Source organism: Thermochaetoides thermophila (assembly GCF_000221225.1).
Source record: "Thermochaetoides thermophila DSM 1495 unplaced genomic scaffold scf7180000011816, whole genome shotgun sequence".
Classification (NCBI taxonomy): domain Eukaryota; kingdom Fungi; phylum Ascomycota; class Sordariomycetes; order Sordariales; family Chaetomiaceae; genus Thermochaetoides; species Thermochaetoides thermophila.
Genome location: NW_006383032.1, coordinates 5,615,470 through 5,631,521, shown reverse-complemented (window position 1 = coordinate 5,631,521; position 16,052 = coordinate 5,615,470). Strand labels below are relative to the sequence as shown.

At 53.3% G+C, this 16,052-nt stretch overlaps 5 protein-coding genes across 5 annotated transcripts; 2 read left to right on the top strand and 3 right to left on the bottom strand.

Annotated features, from left to right (window-relative positions):
* Positions 1-96: 96 nt before the first annotated feature.
* Positions 97-1,907, top strand: CTHT_0036210 (uncharacterized protein; the record flags this gene model as incomplete). The annotated part of the gene is made up of 2 exons (XM_006693987.1): positions 97-180; positions 243-1,907. 2 exons carry the CDS (start codon positions 97-99, stop codon positions 1,905-1,907), a joined length of 1,749 nt encoding a protein of 582 aa, XP_006694050.1.
* Positions 1,908-2,299: 392 nt separating this feature from the next.
* CTHT_0036200 (uncharacterized protein) lies at positions 2,300-3,312 on the bottom strand (the record flags this gene model as incomplete). The annotated part of the gene is made up of 3 exons (XM_006693986.1): positions 2,300-2,473; positions 2,590-3,142; positions 3,224-3,312. 3 exons carry the CDS (start codon positions 3,310-3,312, stop codon positions 2,300-2,302), a joined length of 816 nt encoding a protein of 271 aa, XP_006694049.1.
* A 1,496-nt stretch (positions 3,313-4,808) lies between these two features.
* Positions 4,809-6,445, bottom strand: CTHT_0036190 (uncharacterized protein; the record flags this gene model as incomplete). The annotated part of the gene is made up of 2 exons (XM_006693985.1): positions 4,809-5,114; positions 5,207-6,445. 2 exons carry the CDS (start codon positions 6,443-6,445, stop codon positions 4,809-4,811), a joined length of 1,545 nt encoding a protein of 514 aa, XP_006694048.1.
* Positions 6,446-9,931: 3,486 nt separating this feature from the next.
* CTHT_0036180 (uncharacterized protein) lies at positions 9,932-12,424 on the bottom strand (the record flags this gene model as incomplete). The annotated part of the gene is made up of 3 exons (XM_006693984.1): positions 9,932-10,336; positions 10,396-12,210; positions 12,317-12,424. 3 exons carry the CDS (start codon positions 12,422-12,424, stop codon positions 9,932-9,934), a joined length of 2,328 nt encoding a protein of 775 aa, XP_006694047.1.
* A 1,479-nt stretch (positions 12,425-13,903) lies between these two features.
* CTHT_0036170 (mannosyltransferase-like protein) lies at positions 13,904-15,848 on the top strand (the record flags this gene model as incomplete). The annotated part of the gene is made up of 3 exons (XM_006693983.1): positions 13,904-13,989; positions 14,061-14,742; positions 14,805-15,848. 3 exons carry the CDS (start codon positions 13,904-13,906, stop codon positions 15,846-15,848), a joined length of 1,812 nt encoding a protein of 603 aa, XP_006694046.1.
* Between the last annotated feature and the right edge of the window lie 204 nt (positions 15,849-16,052).

Below are 16,052 nucleotides of genomic sequence, written 5' to 3'. Positions count from 1 at the left end.
GCTGAGGAGTCTAGGTTTCCATCAACTTACTTGGGTCAAATGGACAGGAATGACATCAACACCCTTGTGAATATCTGAAGAGACTCCTCGACAAAGATGGGACGCCGCAGTACGAAGCCAACTATCAGGATCCTGATGCTTGGGGCAGCAGGAGTGGGCAAGAACTGCCTAGAATCCAGAGTAAGTTGTCACGACTATGACTCCTAACACGAGCGCAGTGACATGATGCTAACAGACACCAGTTTACCACCCTCAACTATCCGCCTATGTACGACCCAGCCTTAACCCTCAACAGCAGACGCTTCCTCACCCTCTCCCCGGACCCCATCGACGAACCACGCAGTCCATCATCCCCGCTCGGCAGCACAGGCACCCCAACCCCTCCTCACGATTCTCCAGAAACAGGCCGTTTCGACAAAACCTCCTCCCTTCGGTCCCCTCGCACCCCCTCAACCAGCTCCTCTAGCCACCCGGGCCGCTTCCAGTCCAGCTGCGGAGCCCTTGAGCGCGACCAGTACAGCGTCGACACGCCCATCTCGCAGGACTCGTGCTGGGCGACGTCCCCGACCGAGTCTCAGCATGGCAGTACCCGGCGTAGCGAGACGTATCTGGTCGAGCTGATCAACGATCCTGGACTGCGAGTTCCGCAGCTCAGGGCGCAGGTGATTGCCAAGGGAGAGTATGATGCCGTGATGTTGATTTATGATGTTGGTAATCGCGAGTCGTTTGATGCGATTCCTGGGTTGCATTCTGAGATTGCGACAAATCGGAGTCGGCAGAAGAGGAGACAGTCTGGGATTGTTCAGCGGTCGAGGAGTAGTTTGTTTGGGGTTGCTAGCTTGGCTGCGGCTGCGCATGATGACGGCGTTAAGGAGGAGGAGGTCGTCATCGCGGTTGTGGGAAACAAAAGTGATGTTGATTTGGAAGTCAACGGGAGTATGGAGAACGGCGTCGCACACAAGAAGGTCGACTCTTCGGAAACTGGCGATCAAAACGAAGACGACGATGACAACTGCTTCCCCCCTCTAAGCCCGACCTCGACAAAATGCGAGTCCCGGGCAATGATGCATCGCACTCGCTCCGTTCTCTCCGACACCTCTTCCTACTCCCGTACCGACCAGCCGCCACGAACATCTTCGTGGCGTGCTGCCGAGGGCAAGAAAGCAGCGCGTCCCGCTCTCCGAGTCAAAACCACCGCCGAACAGTCCAGCCACAAATGTCATACCCACCACGAAGTTCTCGAAAGCTGGCTCAGTTCCGACGCCGCCGAAGCGACCGCCGATCTTGAGCCAAATTTACATTACGAAGCCGGGCCATCAGCAACAAAAGAGGAATCGCAACATGCCAATAGCAAGCGACAGGTCACCAGCAAAGAAGGAGAGGCCTTAGCCCAGGCCTTGCAAGCTCATGTTCCCTTCTTCGAGGCCAGTGCCAAGACGGGGATGAATGTGGAGGAAGCATTCGAGGCGATTGTACGGAAGGTGATCGAACAGAAGCGTCGGCGTAATACGAACAAGGCAAATGATGACCAGGGGATCAAGGGAAAGAGGAAGAGCCTCATGCATCTGCATCAACCACATCAGGAGCATACAAAAGCAGCAGAGGAGAAGGAACCTGAAGCGGGGGTAAGGCAAGGGAAGAAGGATGCGGCGCAGGAGAATAATCCGGGACAGGAGGAGTCCGAGATTAGGAGTGTCAGTCTTCCTCCAGCAGTATACCGGGGAGACGACAAGGACAACAACAGGGTAGCAGTTCAACAAATAGAGGCGGCCGTACCAGAGACGTCCGCACTAAGCAAACCAAGACAGCAGACACAACCGTCACAGAGGCCGAAGGGAGTATTCGGGAGGTTCAAGAGGGTGTTCAACAGACGGTCGATAGCGATGATCGGTAATGTTGTTGCTTAAGATTTGGGTTGGCAAATGGTTTGTCAGTTTCCTTTGTCAAGCGATAGTTTGTCATTTTTAGCCTGTCGGTTAGGCCGGTTGGTTTGCAGATGGGGGGGGGTATGCTAAGGGGCTAATTCAACAAGTTATCATTTGTTTTTCCCCCAATCATCCCAGATCTCCCCATTACATTGTACGGCCAGATTGTCCTCATGACTGGTAGGAGGAGCCGGAAGTAAAACCCCCCCCCCAAAAAAAAGAAAGAAAAGACAAGAAAAAGAAAGCCAACATGGATCAGATCCCGAACGCCACGCTTATGAATGCAAAAGTAAATCACCAAATAGGTATGGTGTTTAAGAACAGTTTGTTGTCCACAGCCAAGGGGCAAACACCAAGATTTTTGGGATCCGAGTCTACCAGTCAGCGGCCCATCCATTCTCAGCGAGGAACTCCTCGCAGGCTTGCTTAAGATCCAAATTAGGCCGCAGGTCAGAGATATATAGAGGCTCCCTAGTGAGGGGATCGGTCTGAGTGCGGCGCAGGTGCTCGACGATGGATGCGCGCTCGTAGGACTTGCCTGTTTTAGTCTGTCGCAAGGGGTCATGTCAGATATACGCCACAATTCCTCTCTTATGGTCTGCCATGCAAACGCCTGCTTATCAAGCACGCCGGAACGCAGCAAATGTGCGATGATAATACTCACTATTACCGGGTCGACCATGACACAGAAACTGATGTCATCAATGGCCCAGTCTGGCACCACTCGCTTCTTCTCCTCCTTAGGGCGCGCCCTCTCGAAGACCTCCCGCATCCTCTCCAGCTTGGACTGCCACTCATCTTCCAGCTCCTTACGCTGAATCTCGGTGAGCGACTCGTCTTGCAAGAGACGGTCCCGTTCCCTTTGTAAGACAGCCATAACCTCTCCTTCTAGCCCGCTTATTTCTCGTAGACGCTTCTTCTCCATGGCCTCCCAGCGCTCCTTTTTACACTTGAGAACGTGGTTTGTTATTGTGGCCAGTGATTTATCGGCTTGCTTGACGCAGAGCTCGTGAGCGCGAAGGGCATGTTTCAGGGCGTCGTCGTATGCGCGCAGGGCCAGATGGGCCTGGGACAGGTTGTAATGTGCCTTCATGCTGTCGGGCGACAGTCGCAGGCACTCGTTGCAGTCGGCGATGGCATTGTCCCATTGTGCCAGGCGCAAGCGTGCCATGGCACGATTGGTATAAAGCGTTGGGTTGGTGGGATCGACAATGAGGCTGCGCTCGTCGAGTCAGCATTGTTAGTTAACCTTACTCCTGGATTGTCTGTTGAGGGAGCTGTAACAAAAAGGGACGTACGCTTGGGAGTAGAGGGCTTCGGCCTTGACATAGTCGCCCGCCTGGAAGCGACGGTTGCCTTCCTCCTTGAGTTGTAATGACTTTGCCATATCCATTGGTGGACCGTCAGAGCATTATCGCGCTAGGTAGGTAGACTGGTTGATAGATGACTGCAGGGTTACAAGCAATGGCGCAGTTAAGTTATTCTCGAAGCTAACTTCAGGTTGTCGAGACGGTTAGGATGATTTTGCAGTACTAGCGCAAGCGAAATAGTTGCCGATGCCGGATCCCGGAAGCTGATAATATTCGTGATGGACCTGCAGAAAGAAAGTGAAAGAAAAAAGACAAGAAGTGCGATGTAACAAGTTGCTAGAACATAGGGAGGTAGTCACAAGAAAATACTACAAGGACCAAAAAGAGAGAGGCATGAAGGCCAACACTGAAGCCTATGGCAAACTAAGTGGTTGCGTGAGCAACTCTTGTGGACATCACCAACTTCCTTCAGGCTACGGGAGCCTGCTCCCAAGCAAGAGGAGAGCTGCTAGGTCCAAGTGGGATGACGGAGCGTGGGCCCCAAGCCAGGGTGGGGCACTCCACTGTGAAGCGCGCAAATCTGATATCTGTTGCCGTCAACAAGGAGGTTCGCCCAATGGAATTTGTCAAATCGGGAAGATTCCAGAAGGCAGTCTGAACCCTAACCCTGCTAGCTAAAAAAAAAGCTTAGCTGTACCAATCAAAAGATCTTATCTGGAGCTTAATCATAGGGCCCCTGGTCTCTAACAGTTAATGTAAATAATATCATGCCAATGATATCATTGCTCACCTCTTTCGCATCCTGGAACATGAATCACAATGCCTTTAGCATTGAAACAACCAAAAAACATTCACGTGGCGCATCTTGTTGTCAAGTTGTCAAGGGTCTTTGTTGAAGAGGTGCAGTATGCTGCTGCTCTCCATGAACTTCGACATATTTGGGTCCCGGGTGTGAGAATAGTGACCTTGTCATAAGGACTTTTTCTGCTTAACTTAAACCCTCGGTTGTAAAGCTCAGAAACGAAGCAAGCATTGCTATGCACCCATCACCTATCCGGCACAAGAGAGACGCCCAAGGCTGTTTGAAACTCTCAGGAAGTCCATAACTTGACCATTCCATGTGGCATGAGCCAGCCGGCTATCGATGCTTACGACATTGAGGGTATAGATCGTGTATAGGGTATGACAAATACACACTACCTCATTACGAACGGCGATGGCCCAGGTTTTAAGGACCGACCCTGCCATTACAGAGCATATCAAAAATAGACATACAAGCAGACATATAAACCCACCAAAGCCTCCCAGTTTCCATAAGTGGTATACAAACATACAGACATCGGCTCGCTCATTCAATATTCAACCAACTAAGCATCCGTACATCCATCCATTCAACCTGGTAGCTCCTCCTTACCCCTAACACTCCCATTGAACGCCAGCTTGCCTGTCTAACAGTAGAATCGAAGTGAAACCATGTTGATTCCTCAGGAGGAAAAGATAAACGAATGAGAACACCAAGTAAGATATGAACAAAAAAAATATGCCAGTACTCTAGATTATGTCTATCGCCCAATCAATACGCCTGCCCTGGCGGAGCACCCTGCCCGTATCCATAGCCCCCACGACCTCCATAGCCCCCGGCAGGCGAGGAGGGTCTACTCGTGTTAGACTGTATCGGGAGCCCCGGCGAGTGCGGAGAGCGGGGACGGCTGAAGGAGTTCTGGTGCCTATGACCATAGGAGGGGTTGACAGGGGGGCCGCCGCGCAGGCTGGCGCCGGGGTTGTTGTTGGGGTTGGTACGGGGCTTGACGGGGCGAGTGGAGAGGCAAGTGCGCGGGACGACGCCCTGCTCGGAGCGGTCGAGGCGGATGACGAGGGCCTGTGAGGGTCATGGTTAGGTATCCAATCCATGGCTTTTGCGGAACAAACAAACGGAACTACTGGAGAAAAAAAGAAAAAAAAATAACATACCCATCCATCGTCATACTCATGCAGCAGCCTCACCAGCTGCCCAGCCTTCAACTCCATCTCATCTTCCAATGTTGGTTTAAAATCAAGCTGCACCCGATGCACAGTTGAGTGCTGCGGCCCGCCAGCAGCAGCAATGGCAGCCGCACCCGCCGTTGGCACGGGTGTCTGACCCGGCGCAATGCTTTGCATGCTGTATTCAGTACCCGCCGGGCTGGGGGGCTGAGCAGCATATAACTGCGACGACGACAACGACGACGACGACGCCGCGGCCTTGGTCAGATCAAGTGGCTTAGGCAGGTCCTTACGCATAGACGTCCTACGGCCGACGCTAGACGGGACGGCACCATTGCCTGGGGTAGTCTTCGCGACGCCGATGCGGTTATCCTTTTCGTTATCGGAGTCGTCGATAGGTGAGACGGGCTCGGAGAGGGCCGAGACAGCGTCGGCGCCGGTGCCCACAGCAAGACGGTTGCGCTGCTCGAGCGAGCCGACTGAGCTGATGGGGCTAACGGGCTCGTCTTGGACGCGCTGCGAGTCGTTGAAGGGGTTGTTGGGATGCTGACTGGTGTTGGTGCCGGTACGCTTGTGGCGGTAGGCGTCGGGTGCGCTTTGGATCGAGTCGATGGTCGGGCGTTCCCAAGCGCTGGCGCCAGTGGGACGCGCGAGAGGCGAGAGGGAGGTAGTTGGTGACGGGGATGCCACGGGATTTAGGGTCAAGGCAATGCCGCGGCTGGCCGTTGTCTCCGTGTGGCTCGTCGTGTTGAAGCTCGGCAGGAACTGAGTGACAGGACGCAGGCTGAGCCTCGGGGCCGTGGCCGGAGTGCGAATAGCAGCACTGTCGGAGAAGGGACCGTTGATCTTTTCATCATCTTCAAGCTGTCTCCGTCTCCTCTCCACTACCTTCTTCCTGGCACTGTAGATGAGCCAAACTAACACAAAAATCACCAGTATTCCTCCCAAGGTTCCCATAATGATGCCGGCCTTTGTGGCCATGGTCAGACCTCCGCCACCATCCCCGGAACTTGTCTGTGACGTCGGTGCCTGCGATGACTGTGGAGTTTGCGTTACAGACGGGGCTGAAGTGGTATGGAATGTTGTGGGCTTGACGGGATCGGTGGCTACTACTAGGACATCTCCGGTAGTAGGAACTGCGGTTGGCGCTTCAGTAATCATAGGGGGTAGTGTGCTGGAAGAGCCAGGATCCTGCCTTCGGACAGGACCAGCTCTTGGCCAGATCATCTTGAAGAATTGAAATCCAAGGACTTCAGAAAAGGACTTCTTCTACTGCTCTAAAGAGATTCGGTGCCGAGATGATCGTGAGAAATCCTGAGCCAGGACAACTGTTGGCGATGAATCAGCTCTGAGCAACGAAGACCCGTCCCTCAATGGGGGCAATCCTCTTGTCGATGATATGACTAGCTCAACCGTCTAAGGCCGAGCTTCGCCCTTTTGCAGTTTCTCTCAGTTCTGAGATCAAGGCTACCCGTTTCCCAGGCAGCACAATTGTTTTGGATGAGACGAGGTGGGGTCGTGTCTCGCACAGATGTCACAATGAGAACAAATGAGTGATTAGAATAAATGAAGGAGAGCGACGAGGATGACGCGCGGACAAAGAGTTTGTTTGTGCCTCTGAAACTTTGAGGTTGAAAGGAGGGAAAAAAGAGTTGGTCTGAATTATGGATAAGTGACGGTAGGGTTTGACGGTTAGCACATCATCATCATCACCGTCCTCGCCGTCGCTGAGCGGTATCCAAGATGGGAACAAAAGGAGAGCCTCGTGAGACCGCTGCTCGCGTACACAAAGCAAGCAGGTTTAAGTCGAAGGAGGGAGAGAGGGTGTGTGTGTGTGTGTAGGAGTGACTTGAGTGAGCGAGTGAGCGACAAAGGACAAAGTTCGTTAGGCTTCCGGTTGTCCTTGAGTGTGTGGTGTGTGTCGCAGGGCTCTGGACCAACGAGTGGGCGCCAGGTCTCACTCTGCTGTTCTGCTATTCGCAGCGCAGTGCCTAGCTATGTGGTCTTAAGACAGAGAGGGCGTGTTGGCTGCGCCCATGGGGCTGTGTAGAAGGAAAAGGGGAAGAACACGATCACCAGGCAATGGGGGTTGATGTTGGACACCTCAGTTGGGGGGCACTCTTAGCCTCTTCCCGTTCCCTTTCCTCCCTCTTCCGACTTGGGGGGCTTAGGGCCCGGTTTGCAGGCGCCTTGCGGCATCCCACCATCCGTGGACAGCGACCGCAACATGCGAACGCTTACATCAACCTAACCAGCTAGGGTCAGGGAACAGGGTTGGAACTGTGTGCCGAACAGCCTGCAGCCATCCTTTTCGCGGTTGGGCTGCTTGGCTTGGGGGCACGGGCTATGGTCCATTTGGGTTGGGCAAAGCAAAGTTCACAGGCTCAGAGCGGAGGCTCCCCCAACTTCCTCTGCTGTGCCACTGATGAACGCCGCTAAAGCACGCCACTTCGATGAGCTCGAACCCGTACGAATTACGTTCTGTGTACATAAATGCGCTCTTTTTGTCCAAATTGACTTTCTGAATTGCTATAAGGATGAATTGTGCCGCTACGCAGTGCAGATATTGCCGGCTATGCCGTGTAGCCTGCGAGCAGCCATGGCAGTTGATGAGCACAAAGCGCGACGGTAGCAAACCATCGAGCACTTGTCCCACCGCCGGCCAGCGCCCACCCGTCTTCCCCCCCCTGGCCTCGCCGGCGCTCTTGGCAGGCAGGTGCTGACCCCAGTCGGCCCAGGCAGATCCTCCGTCTGGTGTTTCTTCGTGCAAGGACCCGTTTGGACTTCTTGGGTCTACTTTCCGCTCCTCCTAGGGGGTTTCCTCGTGCTGATTGGCTGGCCTTCTCGGTCAGCCGAGAAGCGAGATTGTCGGCAGGACGCTGATTGGGTCTGTGAGTTAACGAGCTTCTGAAGCCCAAGGGCCAGGGTCCAAGATGCTCGGCGTTCGTTGGCATTCATCAGCGAGCGGAGAGCGGGCTCGGTCACCCCATGCCCCCGCATTTCAGCGTTGTGGCTGTCGCGCGTGGAGACGCTGAGCTTCTGGAAGTTTTGAGTCGTTCTTCTGCTCATGCTCCATTCTCCATGTTTGCCATTTCTTGCATGATAATTCTTACTCTGCGTGAGAGACAAAAGCATTGGGGTTCAAACCACCATCAAGTCTAGATACCTTCTCAGAGAGTGTGTGCTATTTTAATACGTTATTGCCTTCACTCGCCAAGCCTATCATTAGTGCCTTGCATGTTTCCACGGTCCACACAGACGCATTCGATACAGTACAGATAGCATGGGGAGCTATGTAATTGCTAGGCAGTCTTGGCGTTTGCCCGTTGGTTTCAAGTGCTTCCTGCAGGGAAACGAAAGAAATTTTCAGTCTGAGCGGCATGAGCCTTTGAATCCTACCAGGTCATAATAGGTGCTCAACCGAAAAGTGCCCCTACGCTGCGGATTATGGCCGTACACTTGCCAATACATCGTGCCGTTTGGTGCATATCAGTCATTGAATTTGTCCTTAAGGGGAGCTTCGGTTGTTGTAGAGACTGCTTCGGACGCGCTGAGTTCTGGTTGGCACACCTTGCTAAATGGTGCCGCTCTCTCCCCTCAAGCCTTTGCTGGTGGTCTATCACTTTCAGCCACGTTCATCTGGAGATACCAGGAGCTTCTGGGTGGACTCCATTCAAGAATAGAACACTCGTCAAGCACCTAAGGCTTCCTATCGCATGAAATCATTTCCAGATATGCAAATCACACGCATGTTTCTTACTTTGCGATAGGCTTGGTGGAGGGAGCAGCAAAGTGTCTTAACATTCTATACCAAACGCCATCTCCCAGCTGCTGCTGTTCATACTTTGTCTAATGGATCGATGGCGACGCCATCGTTTGCCAAATACCGCACGCCCAAGGAGCCATAGACATGAAGGCTGCGGCTACGCGGAGGTCATGGCCGACAGGCAATTGCTCAAGTTTCCGGAGCGGTTCCCATGTCACCATTGCAAAGAGTATTGAAAAGTTTGGTATGGCTATAAGTGCAAATTGCTACAGGTCTAGTATTTACATAACACCACATTATTTTGTTAACCGTTCCCTGAAAGCCCCCACTGTGGAAACAATCCTCCCTGTTCCGTGAGGAGGAGCAATGATAGGTGCGTACTGCAAGGGGAGAACTCGGAGAAGTTGCTCTTGGTTTCCAGGCAGACTTGGAGTCTGCAATAGCAGCAGTATCAGCCTCGCTGATACGCCTCTCAGTATATGGGAAGTTGGATCGTTGTGATCACTTGATCCCAGAAAGATCCCAGACGATTTCTAGGCGAACAAAGGAAGCAGAGAGACCATCAGAAAGAGAAAGGTATCATGCTCCACGGTGGCTCTGTCAAAGCAGAGTATTCCAAGGCCCCGTTAACCGACTGAAACTCGAGTATTAGGGGAACCATAAGCGGAAAACATGAGACCGGCGAAGAGAAAAGAAGCATGCCAATATTCCCTATTTCCTCACCGCTGTGACCATACAGAGTGGGCGAATGATATCAGATGCTGATACGATGCAGCTGACAAGACCTGACATCGGAAAACTGCCGTGAAGGCTAATGTAGAGTTTCCTGTCAACAGAGGTGACCAGAAAACATGGGCAAAGGAAAGAACTTTCCTCATATCCCGCGATATAGCCGGGGGACGGGGTAGCGCGACAATTGACCTCGTTGCCGCAGGTAATTTTGTTGCTTAGCATGTCGAACGCTTGGCGATATTGCCATAATCGCCATAATCATCAGAGCCATGATCACGCTGATCGATGCGGGGATCACGTGGCGCATCCTGTTCACGGTTACCAATATTGGCGCTGTGCTGTACGATCATCCCAAGACGACGCAACACCTCGTCAATCTCAAAACTGCCAGGATTGGCAGCGCCGTCAGTGACATTCTGCGCAACAACAAGGTTGCGGAGATTGCTAGGAGATGGATCCGCTGCGAGAGCACCGCGCGCAATAAGGTCATCGAAAGGGTCAACAGCCTTGTTAACTTGACCGCCCGAAGGTTGAGCAGGCAGCTGATTGCTAAGGGCAACAAGGCCCTGGGCTGAGGGATGGTCGCGCTCGTTGAAACGGTTAGCGGAAGGGAGTTGAGTCTGACTGGCCATAAGCATCGCAAAGATCGGATTCCAATTCACAGGCCGATCCTATTGACCTGGCTGAAAGCTGGTGCTCCCGTTTTGCGGGATAGGCCAGAACTGTTGACCCTGCTGGGCAGGTAGAACTTGCGAGGGAGCCGGCTGGCCATACGCATAGTTGTAAAAAGCCTGAGGATAGTGCCTTGAGCAGCAGGTTGAGGAACAGCATGCTGAGAAGACCAAGCAGAAGTATTCTGCGAAGGATTGGCGGGGAACTGAGGCTGACTCTCTGGAGAAGCTGCAGGTGCGGTTTGAGGAATAGGTGGGTACGGGTATTGAGCTGGAGCCGAGCCATATGGGGCGTAGGGGTAGTAAGGGTAAGGACCAGCGGTTGGCTGCTGAGGAGCGCCGGTGTATGGAGCGGCGGGAGCATGCCACTGACCCGCCGAAGGCACAGCAGAAGGGCGTTCAACAGGCTGAGCAGGCTGTCCAGCGATAGAGCATGGGACAATGCGGTCACCGGAATCGCGGTGGTTGTTGCCGCGGTCGTAGCTGCGGTCACGCTGATCCTTGCGATCATAGTATTCCTGGTTGTCGCGATGTTCGCGGTACTCACGGTGATCGCGATCCCGGTAATCGCGGTCACGATAATCACGCTGGTCGCGGCGGTCGCGATTCTCACGGCGGCCATCACTGCGGGGGCGGCGATCGTAGTAGTCATCACGATGGTCGCCACGCTGGCTATAGCTAGCACGGGACGAGTCGAAACGTGTATCCGGACGCGGGGGGAGAGAACCGCCTGGGTAAGTGAGCTCTTTGGGACGAGATAACGGCCGGTAAGGACCATCGTCGTCGTCATCGTCATAGGAAACGCGACCGTTATTGCCGGAGCGGGAAGAATTACCGAAGCGGCCGTTGTCTCCTTTGCCGAAGTTCCGGTCGGCGCGTTTCTTGCCCTTGCGACCCTTTGCAAGCAAGAATTGGCGCTCCTTCTCATCGTCGGAAAACTCCATCTCATCTTCGGGGAGCTCTTCATCGTGAATGTTGCTGGCATCTGTGCCCCTCATCTCCTTGAGAGGAGCAGTGAACACCCGAACAGCGTGCTTTACCGAATAGAAGATGGTTTGGCCCAAAGAAAGATCGAGCTCCTTGAGATATTCAGGCTCGAACCTCATGACATAGATTGGCTTTGTAACTGGGCCCATGATCTCTGCGATGACAGCGAGAACAGTGCGGTCTTCCTTGCAAAGAATAGTGCCAATGTCCAGAACCTGGTGTTCACCCGAAGAGTTGGACATCACACAAACGGTGTTTTCGACGATTGACCAGACAGTGCCGACAGGCTCAATCTTCATGTCAGGAGTGATGATGACATCCGGCCGGGGAGGGACTGGCTCAGGGAGTTCGTTCTTGGTACGGAGGGGGGCGCCGATGCCCCTGGGCCTGGTAGCACCGTCTCCATCTTCGTCATCCTCATCGTCGTTGCCATCGGCAGCCGCGAGGATCTGATTAATGAGATCGGGCGTAAGCTCAGGAAGCTCGTCGTCTGAGTCATCCTCGCTGCTCGAGTCAGACGACTGGATGGGCGAAGAATCCTCTTCCCACTCGGGATTCTCAACATTCTCGTCATCATCATTCTCGTCCTCCGAGTCAGACTGATCGCTGTTGTGGTCACTGGCGTTGTCGCAAATAGTTGTGCCGATGCTCAGAGGCGAAGCAGCGCATTTCTTTGAGCCGGCTTCGTGCGCAGAGATGCCATCCAGAACGGCGTCAATGGTGCGCGAAATAGACTTTGCGGCCTCGGAGTTGTCATCCTCAGGAAGAGTCGCAGAGGACTGGCGATGGGTTGTAGCGGTAGAACAGTCCTGACTGTCCATCGATTTTATCGTGGTCTGTTTAGGTGCAGTGTTAGCACTCTGCTTGTGACACTGGCCTTTACCGACGTCTGAGGTGGAAAAGAAACAGAAAAAAAGCGAAATGAGACTAAAGGCGACTTACGCTCTCATCGTTGCTGTTGGCGAGAACCTCAGGCGAAAAGTTCTCAGCCGGCAAGTTCTCATTGCGCTTGGCTTTGCCAAGGCCAGGAATCTCAGGCGAAGCTGACATTTTTATTCAGTCTAACCAAACATCAGCATTCAGGTCGAAGGATGTAGCTGGCATGCTTCTGTGGAGCGTATCCTGTGCAATTGGGTATTTTACTCACCTGCAGGGACGCACGGCTGGCAAAGAGATGAGCGCGACTCGACTCCACGCAAACAGTTGGCGGCGGTCTTGAAAACTGACCTCGGGGCGCGGAGGAGGAGGGGTAAGCGAACGACCTTGGGCGACCAGGCACGAAGAGAGGGTAAAGGGAACGAGGGAACGTCGCGGGCAACGGAGTAAGATGATGGTAGAAAACTGAGGACTAAATGTCTTAGATTGGAGAAATTGGTATCGTGAGGGTAACTGTTGTGGTGGTTGAAGAAAGTATTTTGGTTGCGCAGCGCAGGGTACGGAAAAAAAATTTGGAAAGCAGGGAAAGTTTGCGACGCGCAAAACACGGTTGAAGGTTGTAAGGTTCCGCGGGGAGCGCGGCAGGCAATTTGCCTAGGCGCCAAGAAGACCAGGGCACCATGCATGTATGCACAGACCACTTGTGCATCTGGAGGTGCGCACCGGCCGGCTGGGTAACAGCAGACGTAACACAGACCACATCAACGCAGAACCCTCGGTCTCACGGGTTCAAGGCTGGGATGAGAGTCAGCCAACAGATCAATAGCAGGACCTACTGGGAAATTAAGTTACGTACCTATTTACCGAGTTCTTAAGGTATTGAGGATGGTCCCGTTGAATATTGAAGACACAATAACACGGACAGGAAAGTTATTGAAGCCGGGAATCCATGCGCCATGGTTGTTGATTGAATTGGCATCAACAGCCCAACACACTCTGCAAGTAAACAGGAAGCTGGTGCTAGAACCAAGATTTTTTACTGCCTGGTGGATTCCAATTCCTCCACGTACGACCTTAACCAAGAAAGGGGCCTGTAAAAATAGGGATTTGAGGTTCTGAGAACATCATGGACGGGCCGCCTTGATTGAATGACGAGATTGGGGAGACCACAGTGGTTTGGACCAAAGACAGGCAAGGCTCGATCTGACTTCTTCTGTATCTCCAACCCTAGAATAAGGATAAATATGTCATAGTCAGTTCACATCACGAATGACTCAATTTAAAACTCATTACAATCGCTGCTAACTGGCGGTCTATCACGTATATTTCGTTGTTTGATTGCTTGATATACCTGGCTTCCCGAAGCCAGGCATCCTGATCAGCAGAAGCCCTACTGCCTGAGGTTACTATCGTCCCAGAATGCCAAGGTTAACGAAGGCGCGCTGGTTGGCGCCGCGTAGCACGCGTATGGAAGTTGTGCCTTGGTGGGGTCCATGAGGCCTCTCTCGCATCTTGGCACACAGGGGTCCCTCCCAAAAACGGACTCCACAATTAAAGTCTTACCATTGCCAAAGTTCAACACTTGTGGTGATCTGGTGAACCCCATACACCGACTGGACTTGGAGAGCAGCCAAAGGAGGGGTTCGCAACAAAATGGCCCAAGAGCAAACAGACAAGTCGTCGGCAAAGCCCACAAAGCGGGAATTCATCCATCCGTCAGCGAAGCATGCTAGGAAAAAGTAGGCATTGCTCTCTCGGTCTCCCTTAGTCTGGGATGTATGAAAGGTGAGCTGACCATCGTGTTACCCAGGGCAATTCGCAATGCTTTTGCCATCGAGCCTATCTCAGCGTTCTATATGTTTCTGGGTGCAAACATGATTGCCGCCCTGTTCTCGCCCATCCAGGACTGCGATGAGACCTTCAACTATTGGGAACCGGCCCATTACCTGAGCCATGGTTATGGGCTTCAAACTTGGGAGTACTCCCCGGACTATGCCATCCGAAGCTGGCTGTATATTGGCATCCATGCCATCGGTGCCAACATTCGGCGCCTCTTACCCCATTCTAACAAGGTTTCCGAGTTCTATTTCCTCCGCTACCTTCTCGCCTTCGCCTGTGCTCTCTGCCAGACACTGATGTGGCGTGCTGTCTGTCTGGCTCTGAATCCTCGCATCGGCCTGTTCTTTATCCTAGCCCTGGTGTTCAGCCCAGGCAACTTCCACTCCAGCACTGCTTTTCTCCCATCAAGCTTTGCTATGTACATGGCCATGCTCGGTGCCGCTGCCTTCATTAACTGGCGCGGTGGCATCAAGACTTCTCAGGGCATCTTCTGGTATGCAGTGGGCGGCATGCTTGGCTGGCCTTTTGCTATGGCCCTCTGTGCTCCGTTTGTCCTCGAGGAAGTCTTCTTTGCCATGATCAGTGACAAGGAGGGAGTCTTCGAGTCATGCATCCGCCTTTTTCGCGGGGCCGTTGCAACCTTGCTTCTTGTGGTATGCTCCTCCCCGTTGATAGTAGCCAGTTTAGCTCAACGGTTGTCTAACACAACAGCCAGGCCTTCGACACTGTCATCAATCTCTATTTCTACAAGAAGTGGGAGATCGTGCCGTGGAACATCATCAAGTACAATGTCTTCTCGTCCTCGGGCGGTCCCAACCTCTATGGCACCGAGGACTGGACTTTTTACTTCAAAAATCTCCTGTTAAACTTCAATCTGTGGTTCATTTTGGCCCTCTTGTCGTTGCCCCTCTTCCTGCTTCAGAAACTCCTTTTCCGCCGCAGCACAGCGGAGACTGCCCAGTCCGGTCTGCGCACTCTCGTCATCCTCTCTCCCTTCTATATGTGGCTTGCTATCTTCACGCTGCAGCCGCATAAAGAGGAGCGTTTCATGTACCCTGCCTATCCATTCCTCGCACTCAACGCTGCCATGGCTCTTCACACATTCCTCGCCATCATCGGGAATGCGGATCCGAAAACTCTCATTGGGCGTGTCCCTGCCAAAGCGAAGCTTGCCGTCGTGGTCACTGGCATCCTGCTCGCTATCGATTTCGGTCTCGCCCGCGTCTGGGGTATCTATTCTGGCTACCACGCACCTCTGGACATTTATCAGCCCCTCGCCGAGGTCGGTGGACGAGGCGACACCGTGTGCTTCGGCAAGGACTGGTACCGCTTCCCGACCTCTTTCTTCCTGCCCCGCGATATGCACGCCAAGTTCATCCGCTCCGAGTTTCGCGGTCTCCTGCCTGGCGAGTTTTCGGAGGCCCGCACCGGCTTTGGCTTCTGGAGCGGCACCTGGCTGCCGACCAACGGGCTGAATGACCGTAATGAGGAGGATCCGAGCAAGTACGTCGATCTGAGCTCGTGCGTCTTCCTCGTCGACACGCAGTACCCTGAGCGAAAGGACGAAGAGCTGCCGGTGAACGAACCGGACTATGCCAAGGATGTGAACAGGTGGGAGGTGATCAAGTGCGAGCCACTCTTGGATGCTGAGCGGACGCACTTTTTCGCTCGCGCGTTGTGGCTCCCTGATTGGAGCATCGTGCCGGAAAAATATAGAAGGAAGTGGGGACGACATTGCTTGCTGAAGCAGAGGAAGTGAAGGTCCGGCTCACATCATGGCAAAGTATGGCAGGCTTCAGCAATGGTAGGGTGATAGAAAAAAATCGATGTAGACCTAAGGTAGTGGTTAAGATATAGTTTTATCTGATGTTGATGGCGCATTTGGTATTCAACGGGGCGACTCGCGGGTTTTTTCTCGAGAAATGGAAATTAGCGGCATCATAGATCATTATGGCTACTGGCT